At 43.1% G+C, this 19,593-nt stretch overlaps 1 protein-coding gene across 1 annotated transcript in view; it reads right to left on the bottom strand.

Annotated features, from left to right (window-relative positions):
* Positions 1–13,189: 13,189 nt before the first annotated feature.
* Positions 13,190–19,593, bottom strand: part of LOC134983774 (zinc finger protein ZFP2-like) — a 41,954-nt gene continuing 35,550 nt past the window's right edge. The window contains exon 5 of the mRNA XM_063949411.1: positions 13,190–15,025. Within this exon, the coding sequence (XP_063805481.1) occupies positions 13,779–15,025 (1,247 nt within the window). The 3' untranslated portion in view covers positions 13,190–13,778. The remainder of the gene's footprint in view (positions 15,026–19,593) is intronic.

The following is a 19,593-nucleotide window of genomic DNA, read 5'->3' as shown; positions in this document are numbered from 1 at the left end:
TCAAACGACTGTGGCTGGAATGACCCGGCCCTGCGCAGTCAGTTTCGCCTCGGTTTGTCCGAAGTTATTAAAGACAGTCTCCTTCAGTACCCCGCTCCAGAGACTCTAGACAAACTCATGGAGCTTGCTATTAAAATTGATCGTCGTCTCCGGGAGCAGAGGGCTGAAAGAGGAGCTAGTTTCAGGCCTAGTCCATGTGTGTATACTTTCCCTGAGGACGTCGAGGAGCCCATGCAAATGGGCCTCTCCCGGCTGTCCCCAGAGGAAAGAACCAGAAGGCTAAATTCTGGTCTTTGCTTGTATTGTGGTGGCAAGGGACATATTGCACGTAATTGCCCGAATAAACAGGGAAACGCTCTGACCAGGTGAATTGTGAGGGGGTTCACTTGGGTCTGCAGTTAATCTCCTCTAATGACTCCTTATTAGTTCCAGTAAAAATGTCCTTTGATAGTCTTAGTTCGTTGGTGTTGGCCTTCATCGACAGTGGAGCAGCGGGAAATTTTATGGATCTTGGTTGGGCCTAGGCTCTGGGCGTTCCACGGATACCTTTGGACAAACGTATCACCATGCACGGCTTGGATGGTGGTCCACTTTCTAATGGGGTAATCACTCACCGCACACCACCAGTACAACTGACAGTGGGGGCCCTACATTCAGAAAAAATCGAGTTCTACCTTACCCATTGTCCAGCTGTTCCCGTAGTCCTGGGTCACCCTTGGCTCGCCTTTCATAATCCCACCATAGATTGGCGGTCTGGGGAGATTTCCCGATAGGGTCCTTTTTGTGTAAAGGAATGTATTTCCCGTCCAGTCCGGGTTGCGGTAGTTACCCCAGAACGTATTCCTTTGGAATATCAGGACTTTGCCAACGTTTTCTCTAAGGGTAATGCGGATATTCTGCCTCCACATCGGTCCTACGACTGCGCTATTGACTTAGTTCCCAGTGCCTCTTTACCTAAGGGGAGATTATATGCCCTGTCTGGGCAGGAAACCACAGCTATGAATGATTATGTTCAGGAGAGCCTAAAAAAAGGCTTCATTAGGCCCTCGAAATCTCCACTTAGTGCAGGGTTCTTTTTTGTTGAGAAAAAAGATGGGTCGCTCAGACCATGTATTGATTTTCGGGCCTTGAATAAAATTTCTGTTAAAAACACCTACCCCTTGCCATTGATTTCAGTACTCTTTGATCAGCTCCGGTCTGCCGTTATCTTCTCTAAGATTGATCTTAGAGGGGCTTACAATCTCGTCCGAATAAGATCTGGGGATGAGTCGAAGATGGCCTTCAGTACACAGTCAGGTCATTATGAATACCTGGTGATGCCGTTCGGGCTGTCAAACGCTCCTGCGGTATTTCAGGATCTCATTAATGACGTACTTCGTGACTTCCTAGGAAAGTTTGTAGTCGTTTATTTAGACGACATTTTGATTTACTCTGAGTCTGTTGAACAACATATTACCCATGTGCGACTGGTCCTTCAGAAATTACGGGAAAATCACTTATACGCCAAACTGGAGAAATGTGATTTCCATATCACAGAAGTGTCCTTCCTGGGGTATATCATTTCTCCTAAGGGGTTTTCATGGAACCAAAGAAACTCCAGGCCATCTTAAATTGGGCACAACCCACGAACTTAAAAGCAATTCAGTGCTTTTGAGGGTTTGCAAATTACTATAGGCGTTTTATTCATACCTTCTCTGATTTGGTTGCTCCTATAGTAGCATTGACTAAAAAAGGAGCGGACCCTTCCAATTGGTCGTCTGAAGCCAAGTCTGCCTTTCTGGCCTTGAAGCAGGCCTTTGTTTCAGCTCCAGTTCTTAGGCACCCTAATCCGGAGCTCCCCTTTATTGTTGAGGTAGATGCCTCAGAGGCTGGAGTGGGGGCTATCCTTTCTCAGGAATTACACCCATGTGCCTTTATGTCCAGGAAATTCTCCTCCGCAGAATCCAACTATGATGTTGGTAATCGAGAATTATTGGCAGTTAAATGGGCTTTCGAGGAGTGGAGGCCCTGTCTGGAGGGAGCTAGGCATACCATTACGGTGTTTACTGACCATAAGAACCTGCAGTATATTGAGTCAGCTAAACGGCTTAATGCTCGACGGGCACGTTGGGCGCTGTTTTTTACTCGTTTCAGGTTTATTATCACCTTCAGGCCCGGTTCCAAGAATACGAAAGCTGATGCCGTCACGTTGTTTTCTTCCGGTTCACAATAACCATCCTGCTACTACCACCATAGTTCCATCATCTGCCATCCGGGCAGGCCTCACACAGGATTTATTTACACAGCTAGTCCAGCTTCAACAGCAGGCTCCTAAACTTACTCCTGCTGATCGTCTCTTTGTCCCTGAATTTCTGAGAGGCACTGTTCTAGCTGAGTTTCATGACAACAAAGTGTCTGGTCATCCGGGTATCACTGAGACCTCGCTCAGTGTGGTGGCCTAATCTTTCTAAAGATGTAAGGGAATTTGTCCATTCCTGTCAGGTTTGTGCACAGCATAAGGTTTCTCGTTCGTTGCCGGTCGGGCAACTCGTACCTTTAGCCGTTCCTCTCAGGCCATGGTCACATATATCCATGGATTTCGTGGTGGACCTTCCTCTTTCAGACAGATTTCGAGTCATTTGGGTGGTAGTAGACCGTTTCAGTAAGATGGCCCACTTCATTGCTCTTCCCCGATTACCCTCTGCTCAAAGGTTGGCAGTCTTGTTTCTCCGCCATGTGTTCAGGCTCCATGGGTTGCCCAGGGATATTGTCTCTGATCGGGGTCCGCAATTCATCGCCCGTTTCTGGAAACGTTTTTGTGCCTCATTAAATATGAAACTCTCTTTAACATCTGGGTACCATCCACAATCTAACGGACAAACCGAAAGGGTTAATCAGTCGTTAAAACAGTATTTACGGTTGTATTCGGCCAAACTTCAGAATGATTGGTCTGAATTTCTTCCTTTAACTGAATTTGCCTATAATAACTCTTGTCATTCTTCCACCAAGGAGTCCCCATTCTTTTCGCTCTTTGGTTTTCATCCTAGAGCCAACTCTTTTTTCCCTCATTCTCCAGTCTCCTCGTTGACCTTAACTTCCCATCTCAGAACGATTTGGAGAAAGGTGCACCTTGCCCTTAAGAAGGCTGCCTTCCGAGAAAAGAAATTTTCTGATAGGTTCCGAAGTCCTTGCACTTTTAAGGTGGGAGATAAGGTGTGGTTGTCAACCTGCAACATCAAGCTTCGACAACCCTTGGCTAGATTGGGACCCAAATTTATTGGACCGGTCCTTATCATTAAGAAAGTCAACCCAGTTGCTTTTCGGCTATTCTTGCCTAAATCACTCAGAATTGGCAATACCTTTCACTGTTCCCTTCTGAAACAGTATTTTTCTTCCAGGAGATTTCCTCGGAGGACTTCCCAGGGTAGACCTCCGGTGGATGTTCAGGGGCAACAAGAGTTCTTGGTGGAGAAGGTTTTAGATTCAAAAGTTTCCCGGGGCCGGCTTTATTTTTTGGTTCATTGGAAAGGTTATGGCCCGGAAGAAAGGTCTTGGGTCCTGGATAAGGATCTACATGCCTCTAAACTTAAGAGATTATTCTTTCAGGAATTTCCTCAGAAACCCGGCTTTAGGGGTTCTTTAACCCCTCCTCAAGGGGGGGTACTGTTAGGTGCCGCGGTCCACGGCGCCGCTCGGTCTGCTTCCGAGCAACGCCCACGGCCGCCGCACCTCCCTCTCTGCCCGCCCGGCGCCTAGCAATGCCAGGACGCCGTGCGCACTGAGCCGCCGGGTCCCTAGCAACGCTGGGACGCCGTGCGTGCTGAGACGCCGGGTCCCTGGCAACGCTGGGACGCCGTGCACCCCGGACCCTTAGCAACGGGGACGCCACTGACGGACCGCGTTCCCCGTTGCCTCTTATTGATTGGCACACCTGTTTGCTCTGGTCGTGCAGCAGAGCAGCTGCACGACATTACCAATTAAAGTATCTTAGTAGCTTAGTATTAGTGTTTATTTTGCATTGGTGCTTTTGCGGAGGTTTCCGCTTTCACTGTCCTCCCCGGAACTCGGCGGTGCCATGTGGGGGAGTGGACAGTGGTATCTTTTGTTGTTCTTTTCCATTGGCGGCGTTACATTTAGTTTTAGGGTAGTTAGTAGCCCCTAGCTTCGGTTGTTTTAGTTAGAGGTCCCCTTGTTATTATCCTGTCTCAGTTCACGCTTTGTCTCTCTCTAAGACCTGGGGGCATCGGAGTTGGGCAGACCTAATCCGCCCTTCAAACGCGGCTGCCGTGGGCCCAAGAAACCATAGTCATTCAGGCGTGAATTGACAATACGGGTAAAACAACGGAGGTAGGGTGCTAGGGGCTACTTCCGTTCCATTCCTGTCCCAGCATTACATCCTGGTGCTCTGGACTCACTTCATAAGATCGTTCTAGTTCTGAGCATCAGGAACGTAACAGTCATTCCACTTAGAAACATACTGGACACACGGTTGTCCATAAAGGCTGAACATACAAGTAACAGCAGTACTGTCATTACTCTCTGAAGAGTCACTTCCCATTTTTCAACAACACAGTATATTATTTCTCCCAATTTGTCACCTGGACTGCTCTCTGTGGCCACAAAGAGTCTCAAATAGATCTGACTCCTGTCATTCTCACCAGTAATAATGTTACTTATACATTTCCCCTTCTGTATATGTAATTTTTGGTGTAACTAGATCTCACTTCTGTCATTCTCACCAGTAACAAATGTTACTTATACATTTCCCCTTCTGTATATGGAACTTATAGTGTAACTAGATCTGACTCCTGTCATTCTCACCTGTAAAAATGTTATTTGTACATTTCCCCTTCTGTGTATGCAACGTATGGTATAACTAGATCTGACTCCTGTCATTCTCACCAGTAATAATGTTATAAATTTTTCCTCCTGTATATGTGACGTATGGTGTAACAAGCTCTGACTCCTGTCATTCTCACCAGTAATAATGTTACTTATACATTTCCCCTTCTGTATATGTAACGTATGGTGTAACTAGATCTGACTTCTGTCATTCTCACCAGTAATAATGTTACTTATACATTTCCCCTTCTGTATATGTAACGTATGGTGTAACTAGATCTGACTCCTGTCATTCTCACCAGGAATATTGTTACTTATACATTTCCCCTTCTGTATATGTGACGTATGATGTAACTAGATCTGACTCCTGTCATTCCCACCAGTAATGATACTTATACATTTCCTTTTCTGTATATGTAACGTATAGTGTAACTACATCTGACTACTGTCATTCTCACCAGTAATGTTACTTATACATTTCCCCTTCTGTATATGGAACGTATGATGTAACTAGATCTGACTCCTGTCATTCTCACCAGTAATAATGTTACTTATACATTTCCCCTTCTGTATATGTAACTTATGGTGTAACTATATCTGACTCCTTTCATTCTCACCAGTAATAATGTTACTTATACATTTCCCCTTCTGTACATGTAACGTATGGTGTAACTAGATCTGACTCCTGTCATTCTCACCAGTAATAATGTTACTTATACATTTCCCCTTCTGTATATGTAACGTATGGTGTAACTAGATCTGACTCCTGTCATTCTCACCAGGAATATTGTTACTTATACATTTCCCCTTCTGTATATGGAATATATGGTGTAACTAGATCTGACTCCTGTCATTCTCACCAGTAATAATGTTACTTATACATTTCCCCTTCTGTATATGTAACTTATGGTGTAACTATATCTGACTCCTTTCATTCTCACCAGTAATAATGTTACTTATACATTTCCCCTTCTGTATATGTAACGCATGGTGTAACTAGATCAGACTCCTGTCATTCTCACCAGTAATAATGTTACTTATACATTTCCCCTTCTGTACATGTAACGTATGGTGTAACTAGATCTGACTCCTGTCATTCTAACCAGTAATAATGTTACTTATACATATCCCCTTCTGTATATGTAACGTATGGTGTAACTAGATCTGACTCCTGTCAGTCTCGCTGGTAATAATGAGGCAGATGTATTAACCTGGAGAAGGCATTAGGAAGTGATAAACCAGTGATATGTGCAATGTGATAAAGGCACCAGCCAATCAGATCCTAACTGTTAATTTACATATTGGAGCCGATTGGCTGGTGCCTTTATCACCTTACACATATCACTGGTTTATCACTTCCTTATGCCTTCTCCAAGTTAATACATCTGCCCCCCTGTTACTTATACATTTCCCTTTCTGTATATATAATGTATGGTGTAACTAGATTTGACTGCTGTCATTCTCACCGGTAATAATGTTACTTATACATTTCCCCCTCTACATATGGAATATATGGTGTAAACTAGATCTGACTCCTGTCATTCTCACTGGTAATAATGTTACTTATACATTTCCCCTTCTGTATATGAAACGTATGGTGTAACTAGATCTGACTCCTGTCATTCTCACCAGTAATAATGTTACTTATACATTTCCCCTTCTGTATATGTAACGTATGGTGTAACTAGATCTGACTCCTGTCATTCTCACCAGGAATATTGTTACTTATACATTTCCCCTTCTGTATATGTGACGTATGATGTAACTAGATCTGACTCCTGTCATTCTCATCAGTAATGATACTTATACATTTCCCCTTCTGTATATGTAACGTATAGTGTAACTAGATCTGACTCCTGTCATTCCCACCAGTAATGATACTTATACATTTCCTTTTCTGTATATGTAACGTATAGTGTAACTACATCTGACTACTGTCATTCTCACCAGTAATGTTACTTATACATTTCCCCTTCTGTATATGAAACGTATGGTGTAACTAGATCTGACTCCTGTCATTCTCATCAGTAATAATGTTACTTATACATTTCCCCTTCTGTATATGGAGTGTATGGTGTAACTAGATCTCACTTCTGTCATTCTCACCCATAATAATGTTACTTACACATTTCCCCTTCTGTATATGGAACATATGGTGTAACTAGATCTGACTCCTGTCATTCTCACCAGTAATGTTACTTATACATTTCCCCTTCAGTATATGTAACGTATGGTGTAACTAGATCTGACTCGTCATTCGCACCGGTAATAATGTTACTTATACATTTCCCCTTCTGTATATGTAACGTATGGTGTAACTAGATCTGACTCCTGTCATTCTCACCAGTAATGTTACTTATACATTTCCCCTTCTGTCTATGGAACGTATGGTGTAACTAGATCTGACTCCTGTCATTCTCACCAGTAATAATGTTACTTATACTTTTCATCTTCTGTATATGTACCGTATGGTGTAACTAGATCTGACTCCTGTCATTCTCACCAGTAATAATGTTACTTATACATTTCCCCTTCTGTATATGTAACGTATGGTGTAACTAGATCTGACTCCTGTCATTCTCACCAGTAATAATGTTACTTATACATTTCCCCTTCTGTATATGTAACGTATGGTGTAACTAGATCTGACTTCTGTCATTCTCACCAGTAATAATGTTACTTATACATTTCCCCTTCAGTATATGTAACGTATGGTGTAACTAGATCTGACTCCTGTCATTCTCACCAGGAATAATGTTACTTATACATTTCCCCTTCTGTATATGTAATATATGGTGTAACTAGATCTGACTCCTGTAATTCTCACCAGTAATAATGTTACTTATACATTTCCCCTTCTGTATATGTAACGTATGGTGTAACTAGATCTGACACCTGTCATTCTCACTGGTAATAATGTTACTTATACATTTCCACTTCAGTATATGTAACGTATGGTGCAACTAGATCTGACTTCTGTCACTCTCACTGGTAATAATGTTACTTATAGATTTCCCCTTCTGTATATGTAACGTATGGTGTAACTAGGTATGACTCCTGTCACTCTCACCAGTAATAATGTTACTTATACATTTCCCCTTCTGTATATGTAACGTATGGTGTAACTAGATCTGACTTCTGTCACTCTCACTGGTAATAATGTTACTTATAGATTTCCCCTTCTGTATATGTAACGTATGGTGTAACTAGATCTGACTCCTGTCATTCTCACCAGTAATAATGTTACTTATACATTTCCCCTTCTGTATATGTAACGTATGGTGTAACTAGATCTGACTCCTGTTAGTCTCACCAGTAATAATGTTACTTATACATTTCCCCTTCTGTATATGTAACGTATGGTGTAACTAGATCTGACTCCTGTTAGTCTCACCAGTAATAATGTTACTTATACATTTCCCCTTCTGTATATGTAACGTATGGTGTAACTAGATCTGACTCCTGTCATTCTCACCAGTAATAATGTTACTTATACATTTCCCCTTCTGTATATGTAACGTATGGTGTAACTAGATATGACTCCTGTCACTCTCACCAGTAATAATGTTACTTATACATTTCCCCTTCTGTATATGTAATGTATGGTGTAACTAGATATGACTCCTGTCACTCTCACCAGTAATAATGTTACTTATACATTTCCCCTTCTGTATATGTAACGTATGGTGTAATTAGATCTGACTCCTGTCATTCTCACCAGTAATAATGTTATTTATACATTTTCCCTTCTGTATATAGAACGTATGGTGTAACTAGATCTGACTTCTGTCATTCTCACCAGTAATAATGTTACTTATACATTTCCCCTTCTGTATATGTGACGTATGGTGTAACTAGATCTGACTTCTGTCATTCTCACCAGTAATAATGTTACTTATACATTTCCCCTTCTGTATATGTAACGTATGGTGTAACTAGATCTGACTCCTGTCATTCTCACCAGTAATAATGTTACTTATACATTTCCCCTTCTGTATATGTAATGTATAGTGTAATTAGATCTGACTCCTGTCATTCTCACCAGTAATAATGTTATTTATACATTTTCCCTTCTGTATATAGAACGTATGGTGTAACTAGATCTGACTTCTGTCATTCTCACCAGTAATAATGTTACTTATACATTTCCCCTTCTGTATATGTGACGTATGGTGTAACTAGATCTGACTTCTGTCATTCTCACCAGTAATAATGATACTAATACATTTCCCCTTCTGTATATGTGACGTATGGTGTAACTAGATCTGACTTCTGTCACTCTCACCAGTAATAATGTTACTTATACATTTCCCCTTCTGTATATGTAACGTATGGTGTAATTAGATCTGACTCCTGTCATTCTCACCAGTAATAATGTTATTTATACATTTTCCCTTCTGTATATAGAACGTATGGTGTAACTAGATCTGACTTCTGTCATTCTCACCAGTAATAATGTTACTTATACATTTCCCCTTCTGTATATGTAATGTATGGTGTAATTAGATCTGACTCCTGTCATTCTCACCAGTAATAATGTTATTTATACATTTTTCCCTTCTGTATATAGAACGTATGGTGTAACTAGATCTGACTTCTGTCATTCTCACCAGTAATAATGTTACTTATACATTTCCCCTTCTGTATATGTGACGTATGGTGTAACTAGATCTGACTTCTGTCATTCTCACCAGTAATAATGATACTAATACATTTCCCCTTCTGTATATGTGACGTATGGTGTAACTAGATCTGACTTCTGTCATTCTCACCAGTAATAATGATACTAATACATTTCCCCTTCTGTATATGTGACGTATGGTGTAACTAGATCTGACTCCTGTCATTCTCACCAGTAATAATGTTATTATATATTTCCCCTTCTGTATATGTAACGTATGGTGTAACTAGATCGGACACCTGTCATTCTCACCAGTAATAATGTTACTTATACATTTTTTTAATTATTATTATTATTATCATTTATTTATATGGGGCCACAAGGGTTCCGCAGCGCCCAATTACAGAGTACATATGCACATAATCAAAACATTGACTTACAGTTTAAAACAATTTGGACAAGTACAGGGTAACTAAGCATAACTACACCAGTAAACAGCATAGAGATAAGTTCCAAGGTGACCAAAAAACTGCAGTATTTGGGCAGTTGAGGATTATTAAAGTAAGAAAAGGATAAGCACATGAGGGAAGAGGGCCCTACTTGTGAGAGCTTACATTCTAAGGGGAAGGGTAGACAGACAGGGGTGACACAGATGGGGTACATAGAGAGCGTGGAACACAGGGTTAGGATGAGAGTTGGCTGGGTTTGGTAAAGAAGTGGGTCTTGAGAGCCCGTTTGAAGTTTTGTAGAGAGGTGGAGAGTCTGAGGGGGAGAGGTAAAGAATTCCAAAGGAAGGGAGCAGCACGTGAAAAATCTTGGAGGTAGGAGTGGGAGGAAGTAATCCATAGGCAGGAGAGTCAGCGTGCATTAGCAGAGCGAAGAGGACGGGTGGGAGAGTAAAGGGAGATAAGGTCAGAGATGTAAATGGGAGAAGATTGGGTGAGAGCTTTGTAAGTGAGGGTGAGAAGTTTGAATTGGATTCGGAAGGGGAAGGGAAGCCAGTGAAGGGCTTGTAGGAGAGGAGAGGTGGATGTAGTGCGTTTGGTGAGGAAGATGAGCCGGGCAACAGCATTGAGGATAGACTGGAGTGGAGAGAGGTAATTGTCAGGGAGGCCAGTTAGGAGGAGATTACAGTAGTCCAGTCTGGAAATAATCAGTGAGTGAATAATGATCTTAGTGGCATCCTGGGTGAGAAAAGGTCTGATCCTGGAAATGTTTTTGAGATGAAAATGACAGGTTTGTGAGAGGTGCTGAATGTGTGGTTTGAAGGAGAGGGAGGAGTCAAGGATTACACCAAGACAGCGTACTTGGGGGCTAGAGGAGATAGTCGTGCCATCAATGGATAATGAGATTGTGGAAGGTGAGGTTGTGCGGGAGGGTGGGAAGATGATCAGCTCAGTCTTAGACATATTGAGTTTAAGAAAGCGCTGGGACATCCAGGAAGAGATAGCAGAAAGACAGTTAGAGGCACGAGTGAGGAGAGCCGTGGAGAGATCAGGGGAGGAGAGGTAGATTTGAGTGTCATCAGCATAGAGGTGATACTGGAAATTAAAAGAACTAATGAGTTCACCTAAAGAGGACGTATAGAGAGAGAAAAGGAGAGGACCAAGAACAGAACCTTGGGGGACACCAACAGTTAGTGGAAGTGGGGGTGAGGTAGCATCATGAGAGGAGACAGAGAAGGAATGATCAGAGAGGTATGAGGACAGCCAGGAGAGGGCAGTATTGCGTAGACCAAGAGAGTGAAGGATTTGCAGAAGAAGAGGGTGGTCCACAGTCTCAAAAGCAGCAGAGAGGTCAAGAAGAATAAGCAGAGAGTAGTGGCCCTTAGATTTGGCGGCATGGAGGTCATTGCAGACTTTTGTGAGGGCAGTTTCAGTGGAGTGGAGAGAGCAAAAACCAGACTGGTATGGGTCAAGCAGTGAGTGAGAGGAAAGAAAGGCAGTAAGGCGATTATAGACAATACGCTCAAGAAGTTTGGAGGCAAAGGGGAGGAGAGAGATGGGTCGATAGTTGGAGAGAGTGTTAGGATCAAGGGTAGGTTTTTTAAGAATAGGGGAGACAAGAGCATGCTTGAAGGCAGAGGGGACAGTGCCTGATGAGAGGGAGAGATTGAGAAGGTGGGCAAGATGGGAACAGGCAGAAGGAGACATGTAGCGAAGGAGGTGGGAGGGGATAGGGTCGAGTGGGGAGGTTGTGGGGGGGGGGGAGGAGTGTATGAGGGCCATGACTTCCTCACCAGATACAAGTGAGAAAGATATCAGAGTTGGTAAGGGGGTAAGGGAGGGGTGGCAAAGGATGGGTGGTGGCTGGTTGCTGGACTGGTGGGATGTGATGTCCTGACGTATGGAGTCAATCTTGGATGTGAAATAAGTGGCAAAGTCAAGAGCAGACAATGAGGAAGGGAGAGGAGGTGGTGGTGGGCAGAGGAGGGAGTTAACAGTGGCAAAGAGGTGCCGGGGGTTGGAAGAGTGGGTAGAGATGAGGATTTTGAAGTATGATTGTTTAGCAAGGGAAAGGGCAGCACTGAAGGATGACAGCATGAATTTGAAATGGAGGAAGTCTGCTTTAGAGCGTGATTTCCTCCAGTGTCGCTCGGCAGTACGTGAGCATTTCTGTAGATATATGGTGCATTTGGTGTGCCAGGGTTGAGGTGTTGATCTGCGAGGGTGAATAGTGGTAAAATCTTATTTTTTCATGTGCTGCTCCCTTTCTCTGGAATTCTTTACCTCTCCCCCTCAGACTCTCCACCTCTCTACAAAACTTCAAACGGGCTCTTAAGACCCACTTCTTCACCAAACCCAGCCAACTCTCATCCTAACCCTGTGTTCCACGCTCTCTATGTACCCCATCTGTGTCACCCCTGTCTGTCTACCCCTCCCCTTAGAATGTAAGCTCTCACGAGCAGGGCCCTCTTCCCTCATGTGCTTATCCTTTTCTTACTTTAATAATCCTCAACTGCCAAAATACCGCAGTTTTTTGGTCACCTTGGAACTTATCTCTATGTCATTTACTGGTGTAGTTATGCTTAGTTACCCTGTACTTGTCCTTTATTGCCTTCATCTGTAAGTCACTGTTTTCCTGTTTTGATTACGTGCACATGTACTCTGTAATTGGGTGCTGCGGAACCCTTGTGGCGCCATATAAATAAAGGATAATAATAATGTAGAAACTCAGCAACAAATGGTAAGACTGCTGCTTTGCCGACCAGACCTACACTTAGGGGTTCAGAGTTTGTGTGGAACCTTTGTGTCCTGGATGGTGGAGTGACACTTAGACATCCGGTATCAGCCACAATCAGATCCTCATCTGAGGAACATAGCCAGACTCCAGCACTTAAGTCCTCAGCAGATCGAGGTCGGGCCCTGTGTTTGATCCCTCTGGAGCTAATGGTGTCCAGTAGCCTAAGAAGCCCAAGCTAGCTGCAAGCAGGTAGGTTCGCTTCTTCTCCCCTTAGTCCCTCGTGGCAGTGAGTCTGTTGCCAGCAGATCTCACTGAAAATAAAAAACCTAAAATAATACTTTCTTTTCTAGGAGCTCAGGAGAGCCCCTAGTGTGCATCCAGCTCAGCCGGGCACAAGATTCTAACTGAGGTCTGGAGGAGGGTCATAGTGGGAGGAGCCAGTGCACACCAGGTAGTCCTAAAGCTTTCTTTAGTTGTGCCCAGTCTCCTGCGGAGCCGCTATTCCCCATGGTCCTTACGGAGTCCCAGCATCCACTTAGGACGTCAGAGAAATCTTGGATAGGAGTGGGAGGAAGTAATCAGAAGACAGGCGAGTTGGCGTGCATTAGGATATGGACCTGTTTCACTAGGACATGGTATCATGGCCAACTGGCATCACCCACACCTGGAGCTCAGCTAGACATTTAGTATTGGTATTGTTTTCAGTACCCGGAGCAAAGACTGTATATCTGTATAGCAGAGGTAAAGGAGGACATGATGTCTTATTATTTCACCCAATAGCAGCATGTATATTGAAAAAAAAAAAAAAAAAAACACAGGACATAGGATAAAACCTGAAGGAACAATGCAGGAAAATGGTGAAGATGAATATACTCCAGCACAGGAGTTCTCAAACTCGGTTCTCAGGGGCGCACACAGTGCATGTTTTGCAGGTAACCCAGCAAGTACACAGGTGTATTAACTACTCACTGAAACATTTTAAAAGGTCCACAGGTGGAGCTAATTATTTCACTTGTGATTCTGTGAGGAGACCTGCAAAACATGCACTATGTGGGCCCCTGAGGACCGAGTTTGAGAACCCCTGCTCCAGCAGATTAAAATGGTTCCCCACCTGTGTGATGTCTACTGTGTCCAACAAGAGCTGATTTATTAATCACTCAGAGCATGCAAATGACTTCACACCTCTATGAGTTCTCTCATGTCTAACAAGATGTGATTTCCGTGTAAAACCTTTCCTACACTCAGAACATGAAAATGGCTTCTCACTTGTGTGACTTCTCTCATGTCTAACAAGACAGGACTTGTGTGAAAAACCTTTTCCACACTCAGAACATGAAAATGGCTTCTCTCCGGTGTGACTTCTCTCATGTATAACAAGATATGACTTGTGTGAAAAACCTTTTCCACACTCAGAACATGAAAATGGCTTCTCTCCGGTGTGACTTCTCTCATGTATAACAAGATTCGATTTCAGTGAAAAACATTTCCCACACTCAGAACATGTAAATGGCTTCTCTCCGGTGTGACTTCTCTCATGTCTAACAAGAGTTGATTTCTGTGCAAAACATTTCCCACACTCAGAACATGAAAATGTCCCCTCTCCGATGTGATTTCTCTCATGTATAACAAGACATGACTTGTGTGAAAAACGTTTTCCACACTCAGAACATGAAAATGGCTTCTCTCCGGTGTGACTTATCTCATGTTGAACAAGATGTGATTTCCGTGTAAAACATATCCCACACTCAGAACATGAAAATGGCTTCTCTCCGGTGTGACTTCTCTCATGTTGAACAAGTTGTGATTTCCGTGTAAAACATTTCCCACACTCAGAACATGAAAATGGCTTCTCTCCGGTGTGACTTGTCTCATGTTGAACAAGATGTGATTTCCGTGTAAAACATTTCCCACACTCAGAACATGTAAATGGCTTCTCTCCGGTGTGACTTGTCTCATGTTGAACAAGATGTGATTTCCGTGTAAAACATTTCCCACACTCAGAACATGAAAATGGCTTCTCTCCGGTGTGACTTCTCTCATGTATAACAAGATATGACTTGTGTGAAAAACCTTTTCCACACTCAGAACATGGAAATTGCATCTCACCTACCTTAGCTGGCTGATGTGCAATAAGCTTTGTGTTCTGTGTAAAACATGGTGCATCTATAGAACAGGAAAACACTGTATCTACTGTCAGAGCTGTAACAGATGCACCAATATCAGAGTGATCAGGAGAACATTTCCCAGGATCAGAGGGATCAGCTGATAGAGCTGGATGTATAATTGGGGTAATGGGGTTATCTCCTGGAGAATCCTGTCTACTGTCATTATCTTTTATGTCACAATCCGGGGATAACATTAGATGTCCTTCTGAGATGTTCCTGCTTGTGTGTCCATCTGCTGGAAATAAAATACATTTTGGAAATGTGAATTTTCATAAAACAATTAAAATCTTGTAAAGATTATGATCAAAACTGGAAAATTACTATAAAATAGTGATGAGCGGATTCGGTTTTACTCGGTTTTCAAAACGGCATCTTATTGGCTATCCAAAACACGTGACAGCCGTGAGCCAATAAGATGCATTTTGAGAACAGAGTAAAACCAAATCCGCTCATCACTACTATAAAATGAGTAGACAAGACCCAGGGTGTTACATGGTACAATATATAATTCTGTAACAGACATTTTATCCAGTACTGTATTTCTGGCATTGCTTTTATGTTTATCTTTAAAAGAATACTAGGAAGCTTGGACAGGAGTGTTACGAACACTGAGAGAACATGTGGGATTACTAGAGGTGACATGGGCTGTGCAGTAATAGAACATCTCCTGTGCATACATTTAGGTAACACTGAGATCATGTGGGATTACTAGAGGTGACATGGGCTGTGCAGTAATATAACATCTCCTGTGCATACATTTAGGTAACACTGAGATCATGTGGGATTACTAGAGGTGACATGGGCTGTGCAGTAATATAACATCGCCTGTGCATACATGTAGGTAACACTGAGAGATCATGTGGGATTACTAGAGGTGACATGGGCTGTGTAGTAATATGACATCGCCTGTGCATACATTTAGGTAACACTGAGATCATATGGGATTACTAGAGGTGACATGGGCTGTGCAGTAATATAACATCGCCTGTGCATACATTTAGGTAACACTGAGAGATCATGTGGGATTACTAGAGGTGACATGGGCTGTGCAGTAATATAATATCGCCTGTGCATACATTTAGGTAACACTGAGATCATGTGGGATGACTAGAGGTGACAAGGGCTGTGCAGTAATATAACATTGCCTGTGCATACATTTAGGTAACACTGAGATCATGTGGGATTACTAGAGGTGACATGGGCTGTGCAGTAATATAACATCGCCTGTGCATACATTGAGGTAACACAGAGATCATGTGGGATTACTAGAGGTGACATGGGCTGTGCAGTAATATAACATCTCCTGTGCATACATTTAGGTAACACTGAGAGATCATGTGGGATTACTAGAGGTGACATGGGCTGTGCAGTAATATAACATCGCCTGTGCATACATGTAGGAAACACTGAGATCATGTGGGATTACTAGAGGTGACATGGGCTGTGCAGTAATATAACATCGCCTGTGCATACATTTAGGTAAAACTGAGAGATCATGTGGGATTACTAGAGGTGACATGGTCTGTGCAGTAATATAACATCGCCTGTGCATACATTTAGGTAATACTGAGATCATGTGGGATTACTAGAGGTGACATGGGCTGTGTAGTAATATAACATTGCCTGTGCATACATTTAGGTAACACAGAGATCATGTGGGATTACTAGAGGTGACATGGACTGTGCAGTAATATAACATCGCCTGTGCATACATTTAGGTAACACTGAGAGATCATGTGGGATTACTAGAGGTGACACGGGCAGTGCAGTAATATAACATCGCCTGTGCATACATTTAGGTAACACAGAGATCATGTGGCATTACTAGAGGTGACATGGGCTGTGCAGTAATATAACATCGCCTGTGCATAAATTTAGGTAACACTGAGATCATTTGGGATTACTAGAGGTGACATGGGCTGTGCAGTAATATAACATCGCCTGTGCATACATTTAGGTAACACTGAGATCATGTGGGATTACTAGAGGTGACATAGGCTGTGCAGTAATATAACATTGCCTGTGCATACATTTTAGGTAACACTGAGAGATCATGTGGGATTACTGGAGATGACACGGGCTGTGCAGTAATATAACATCGCCTGTGCATACATTTAGGTAGCACTGAGAGATCATGTGGGATTACTAGAGGTGACATGGGATGTGCAGTAATATAACATCGCCTGCGCATACATTTAGGTAACACTGAGATCATGTGGGGTTACTAGAGGTGACATGGGCTGTGCAGTAATATAACATCTCCTGTGCATACATTTAGGTAACACTGAGATCATGTGGGATTACTAGAGGTGACATGGGCTGTGCAGTAATATAACATCGCCTGTGCATACATGTAGGTAACACAGAGATCATGTGGGATTACTAGAGGTGACATGGGCTGTGCAGTAATATAACATTGCCTGTGCATACATTTAGGTAACACTGAGATCATGTGGGATTATGTTAGGGTCTCCTGCCCTGTGCTGCCACGTCGTCATGGCAACCGGGAGACAAGTGCTAGCGGAGTAACCTGAGCGCAGCTGATACTCCGGTTCGGGTCTTTTGCTGTGCAGTGGTTACAGGCTCTGTGCACGGCAGGGGATCCGGTGCTGGTTTTTGTGCTCACAGTCTGTGAGGTCTGAGTGGGGCGTGGACAGCACCTGCTTTATAAGGCCTCTTCTCAGGTTAAGCAGATGCTGCTGAATCTTTGTTGGTTAGTCAGTTCCTGAAAGTTAGCCAGTACTGTGTAGCTTTGTATTTGTTGTTGCTTACTGCAAATAGGCCTGGGGATTTGGTACTACACTCTGCCAATCCAGACCTAGCAGTAAGACTGGAGTCAGTCGTTTAACCTGCTGGGGTTCTTTTGCTACTCTGAACTTAGCAGGTTTGCGGCTGTATTCTCAGACTGCCTGCCTAAATCCTGTCTCACTGTGCAAGGTGTTCAGGTATTCAGTTTAGTGGCAGTAAGCTGAACCTGTGCACTGCAAGTGAGGATTAGGATTGTGGAGACTCTCCTTGTGTCTATCATTCCATCTCTGACCAAGGAGTTTACTGCCACACCCGTTGGTAACCCTTTAGGGTTTTGCTGTTGCCCTTAGCAACAGCATTTCAGGTTCTCTTCGGGTATTAAAACACAACATCTTGCTTTTTTCATCTGAGCATTCCTAATAATAGGGAGACACCCAGTTTCTTAGCCTCTGGGCTTCTCTGTTCACTTTGTGTTTATTTTGTTACCCTATCACCTTCTGTGTACGTAATGTCATATTCACCAGTCTGTCTGTGAGTTCATTTGTTTTGCATCCCTATCCGTTCAGACACCAGTACATTCCTGCAGGCACTGGTGTGCATAACAGTTCAGACACCAGTACATTCCTGCAGGCACTGGTGTGCATAACAGTTCAGACACCAGTACATTCCTGCAGGCACTGGTGTGCATAACAGATTACTAGAGGTGACACGGGCTGTGCAGTAATATAACATCTCCTGTGCATACATTTAGGTAATACTGAGATCATGTGGGATTACTAGAGGTGACATGGGCTGTGCAGTAATATAACATCGCCTGTGTATACATGTAGGTAATACTGAGATCATGTGGGATTACTAGAGGTGACATGGGCTGTGCAGTAATATAACATCGCCTGTGCATACATTTAGGTAACACTGAGAGATCATGTGGGATTACTAGAGGTGACATGGGCTGTGCAGTAATATAACATCGCCTGTGCATACATTTAGGTAACACAGAGATCATGTGGGATTACTAGAGGTGACATGGGCTGTGCAGTAATATAACATCGCCTGTGCATACATTTAGGTAACACTGAGATCATGTGGGATTAATAGAGGTGACATGGGCTGTGCAGTAATATAACATCGCCTGTGCATACATTTAGGTAACAGAGATCATGTGGGATTACTAGAAGTGACATTGGCTGTGCAGTAATATAACATCGCCTGTGCATACATTTAGGTAACACTGAGAGATCATATGGGATTACTAGAGGTGACATGGGCTGTGCAGTAATATAACATCGCCTGTGCATACATGTAGGTAACACTGAGAGATCATGTGGGATTACTAGAGGTGACATGGGCTGTGCAGTAATATAACATCGCCTGTGCATACATTTAGGTAACACTGAGAGATCATGTGGTATTACTAGAGGTGACATGGGCTGTGCAGTAATATAACATCGCCTGTGCATACATTTAGGCAACACTGAGAGATCATGTGGGATTACTAGAGCTGACATGGGCTGTGCAGTAATATAACATCACCTGTGCATACATTTAGGCAACACTGAGATCATGTGGGATTACTAGAGTTGACATGGGCTGTGCAGTAATATAACATCGCCTGTGCATACATTTAGGTAACACTGAGAGATCATGTGGGATTACTAGAGGTGACAATGGCTGTGCAGTAATAGAACAGTCATACTAGTGGCGCCTCATTGGCCTCGGAGAGCTTGGTTCTCAGATCTCCGCGGATTACTCACAGACAATCCTTGGCCGCTCCCGCTACGTCCGGACCTGCTATAACAGGGTCCGTTCTTTTACCCCGATTTAGCGCTGCTGCGTTTGACGGGGTGGCTGTTGAGACCGCCCTCGTAAGAAGAGAGGGCATTCCAGAATCGGTTATACCAACCATGTTACGAGCTAGGAAGCCAGTTACGGCAGCTCATTATTACAGAATTTGGCGTGCCTATATAGGTTGGTGTGAAGCTCGGAAGTTTCCGACATCATCTTTCAAGTTATCCCGTCTTTTTTGTTATTTCTACAGACGGGGTTAGATGGAGG

This window comes from Pseudophryne corroboree, assembly GCF_028390025.1.
Source record: "Pseudophryne corroboree isolate aPseCor3 chromosome 3 unlocalized genomic scaffold, aPseCor3.hap2 SUPER_3_unloc_24, whole genome shotgun sequence".
Taxonomy (NCBI): Eukaryota; Metazoa; Chordata; class Amphibia; order Anura; family Myobatrachidae; genus Pseudophryne; species Pseudophryne corroboree.
This window is presented reverse-complemented; position numbering and strand designations above follow the sequence as displayed.